This window comes from Boleophthalmus pectinirostris, unplaced genomic scaffold, assembly GCF_026225935.1.
Source record: "Boleophthalmus pectinirostris isolate CB_2022bp ecotype Guang Dong unplaced genomic scaffold, ASM2622593v1 HiC_scaffold_13, whole genome shotgun sequence".
NCBI classification, from domain to species: Eukaryota; Metazoa; Chordata; class Actinopteri; order Gobiiformes; family Gobiidae; genus Boleophthalmus; species Boleophthalmus pectinirostris.
The window spans coordinates 20,967,992-20,972,125 of NW_026571036.1; the positions used below are offsets into that span (position 1 = coordinate 20,967,992).

At 33.5% G+C, this 4,134-nt stretch overlaps 1 protein-coding gene across 1 annotated transcript; it reads left to right on the forward strand.

The window, feature by feature from the left end:
* The first annotated feature begins 342 nt into the window (after positions 1–342).
* Positions 343–3,619, forward strand: fkbp6 (FKBP prolyl isomerase 6). The gene is made up of 8 exons (XM_020919266.2): positions 343–534; positions 900–1,017; positions 1,307–1,396; positions 1,476–1,678; positions 1,747–1,866; positions 2,291–2,488; positions 3,058–3,167; positions 3,242–3,619. Exons 1-8 carry the CDS (start codon positions 457–459, stop codon positions 3,318–3,320), a joined length of 996 nt encoding a protein of 331 aa, XP_020774925.1. The 5' UTR covers positions 343–456; the 3' UTR covers positions 3,321–3,619.
* The last annotated feature ends 515 nt before the right edge of the window (positions 3,620–4,134 follow it).

Here is a 4,134-nt window from a genome sequence, read left to right on the forward strand (position 1 = left end):
TTTATGTCACACTGATGTTGTAGTGTGTTGAAATCATGCATGCCAGTTTAGAATTTTGTTTTGCATTTTTTTGGTTTTGAATTGTAAAACACATTTTAAAAATGTAAATGATTTGTAAATTTACTACAAAAAGGAAATTGGATACTGACTGGATTGTTTTGTTGATTAGCCTAATAAATGAGCATATGAACATATTGAAAAGTGTGTAGGGTGATTTTGTGTTATTAAGAAATGCGACCCAAACAATAATTTCCGGCTGCACAAATGAAACAAAGTTAGAGTTTTTGGTTGGTTTACTGAGCATGTTTATTCTTTTCATTGGCTGACAATGGCCACGTGACTGTCAATTAACCTCATGCATGCTTCCAGCGCAAACTAACGTGACAGTGTTGTCCTCTTTCATCAAACATTAAAAGGACATTTTCTCACTGTAAACGTGTAATAACTGTATGAGAAATGTCCGGGAACGGGCTGGTGTCCAGTATCCGCAGGTTGATCCAGAATGAAGAGCGACTGAGGAGCTCCAACTCTCCGGTGAGTGCACAGGCTAATGTGTTAGCAGCTAATGCTAACAACAGTGTGTTTGAAGGCCATGATTATTGTTTCAGGTTATGAAAAGTGCATAGACGGTACCATTAGAAGCATAATGTATAGAATTATCTTTTTTCCTCGAGACAATTTTCATGCAAATTAAAAGGCCTCAGAAATATCTGAGGCTTTGCTGCCATCTTGTGGCGTGTTTAGTCATTGGAAGTAATGGTGTCATAATTCTTGACGTTTGAACATCAGTGAATTCTTCCGTTCACATCATATGCAGTGGGCCTATAATAAACACAATCGTGTCTATGTAAAGCCTAACTCTTTGCACTGACACTAACCTGTAGCCTTTATCCTGGCAGAGTCCATTTGACCACCTCCATCAGCAGATGGATGACGTTTTAGGAGATGGAGGAATCATGAAGCAAGTGGTCCAGCCTGGAGAGGGCCCACCAGTGCCCGAGAACGCTTCAGTCATAAGTATGTGATTTACAGCGTAGCACTCATTGGAGAACCTATGTTTTAGTTTATAAAATATTTTAATAAAAATGAAAGAACCAGAGGAAAATGAGAAATGTATCTGTATTAATAATCACAACTTTAAAAATTTAAATGAGTTACAATAAGACTTTGGGACCCCTGCAAAGGAATGTATTGTTTTCTTGAACATCCAAAGAATATATGAAATACTTAAGGGTGCATATTTTTACACTGCTTAGGCATTTGTAAGCATTCGTGTTTCATAATATTTTGTTTTCTTTTTACACAGTGCATTACTCTGGCTTTCTGGAGTATTCTGACCAGCCTTTTGAAACCACGCTAAATGTAAAGCACCCTCGGATTATGAAGTTAGGGAGAGGTGTGTCATCTTTCAGTCAAAGTTACTATAAAAACTTAAGTTGATTTTATACTCTAATCACATCATATTCATGTCTTAGATGTGACACTGGGAGGCCTGGAGCTGGGTTTGTTGACAATGAAGAAGGGGGAGTTTTCACGCTTCCTCCTCCAGCCTCATTATGCCTATGGGGACATGGGCTGCCCTCCCTTCATCCCGGCACACGCCGTCATTTTGTATGAGGTCCATGTATTGGACTTCCTGGACTCTGGACAAGTGGATGAATTTCTTACATTATGTCCAGTAAGAATTTATATACCAAAGTAAAAGTGTACTGTAGTGAAATCTCTTAATATTTTGTTTTTATTTAGGACGAACAGAATGCTTCTCCTCTGTCCACCTTTTTACATGTGATCAATACATTACGTGGCTTTGGCAATCGCTGCTTCAATCAGAGCCGGTTTTATCATGCCAAAGATCGCTACAAAGAGGTAATAAAACTGGAAGAAATACTTATTTGTAATATTTGTCTAAATTCAAGTAGTTTAGACCTTTTAAATTAATTAATTTAAATTTAATTTTCATCATTGATTTATAATTACAAAATGGCTATGCGTAATATTTTCTTACCTGAAAACAATATAATGAAACCTGCAGCCAGAAATAGCTAGAAAATATCCCTGCTCAAAATAACAATGCATAATTTAATAAATATTAGATTGGTATGTGTAATGCCATATTGTGGAACATTTTATATATATACATATATATATATATATATATATATATATATATTATATATATATATAGATAGATATAGATATAGATATAGATAGATATACTTTTTTTTTTTTTTTTTTTTTGAGATATCATAGAAATCTGCATTGTTTTGTTTTTGTTTTGTTTTGTTATCAGGCTTTGAAGCTTTTGGAAAACAGGAAATCTCAGAACGTCCCAGAAAAGGAGACTCTGCAGACAGCTCTTCTCCCTGTGTATCTGAACCTGTCCCTCACAGAGCTACGTCTGGAGAGACCTCAGAAGGCTCTGAAGTACAGCAACAAAGCTCTACAGATCGACCATGACAACACCAAGGCACTTTACCGCTGTGGACAGGTCAGAAAGAAACACTATGAATGCCAATATGGACTAAAGGAAACATACTTAAAGGGTTATACTGCAAAAACAGTTACGACCAGCAGTTTCACAACATCATATTTATGTGTTACAAGCATTGTATGACTAGTCACAATTATTGATACCATGACCAAAAAAAATATTGAAATTGAAACAGAATAACTTAAATTTGCTTTGATATGATCACATTATTTTCCAATTTTTATATTATATTGTTACCTGAATAATCACAATTATGGATAAACATCAGATTAATCTTGACATGTAGTAAAAATTTAATTTTGATCCCAGTTTATAGTGGGACAATATCAACAATGTAATTTTATGGGCCAATAAAAAATAGGTGAATAAATAAACACAAATTTCAGTTCACAAAACAATACATTTGTACAGACTGATTTAAAAATACTTATATTGGAAACTGTTCATTTTTGATTAATAAATAATTATAGAATTTTTTAGGTTTTGTTTTTGATTTTATCTCTATCAGTGTAATACTAAATACAGCAAATACAATTTCTGATTCAAACGTGTGTGTCGTGTACCAGGCCTATCTGGAGCTGCAGGAGTTTGAGAGTGCACAACAGTGCCTCCTATTGGCTCAGGGGAGGAAGCCTTTTGACAGCGACATCAACAGCCTCCTGAGGAAAGTGGCAATGTAAGATCAAATTTAGGGATAAAAATATACATTATTTAGTTTGGCATTATTCAGAATTTCTGTTTTGTTTCCAGGTCCTATAAAGAAAGCCTAGATAAACAAAAAGACATGTGCTCTAAAATGTTCAAGCATTTCAATTCCACAGAGAACTAATTGAGGAAACAGGTTAGAAACTGCACAGCATCCATGTCGTTAAAATCACTTCTGTACATTTTAAGTTGCAACATCAATCAAGTTTACCGTTTTGTGGAAAATTGTGCGTTTCTGGAAAGATTTAGAGTTTGTGTTTGAGATGTCCAACTAAGTTTATGTTGTATTTGTTTTATTTTTTCCCAACTGTCACATTTGTATAAATTGGAAATTGTAGTTACTTTTCTACTGTGTTAATTTGGAAAGACACTGTTTTGGAAAAATAATGTTCTTTTAGTGGCAAAATAAAATCTAAAGATTTATTCTTTTTATTTTTTCTCTTTTTGTATTACCAAAACAACCAAATACAAAAGTCAAATGATTGAATATTAGCAAAGAGGCAAAAGAAAATGTTAAATATAAACATTTGATGATCAATTTATTATAAAACACATACATGTCATTATGAGGGAAAGAAGAGAGCAGATAACCAGCAGCTATATATTCTTGATTTGTGAATTGTGAGTGAGAGCACAATGAATATAAAAGATGACACTAATGTTTCCTTGAGCAAGGCACTTCACCTTTCTCCAGTGTCTGAAACATGACCATTTACCTTTTATTTACAAAGAGAAAAACTCAGACAATTTCCTCTTTTTTAAAGGTATGTATTTACAGTAATCATGGTATTTATATGTAACAATTTATGAACATTTTGTTTTGCAGTTGAAATATAAAAAAAAAATTTAAATAAGCTAAAATGGACACATAAATGATGAATTCTTTTTCATTGTTACAAAATGCTGTAAATAAATATTAAATATTGGAATAATGAATG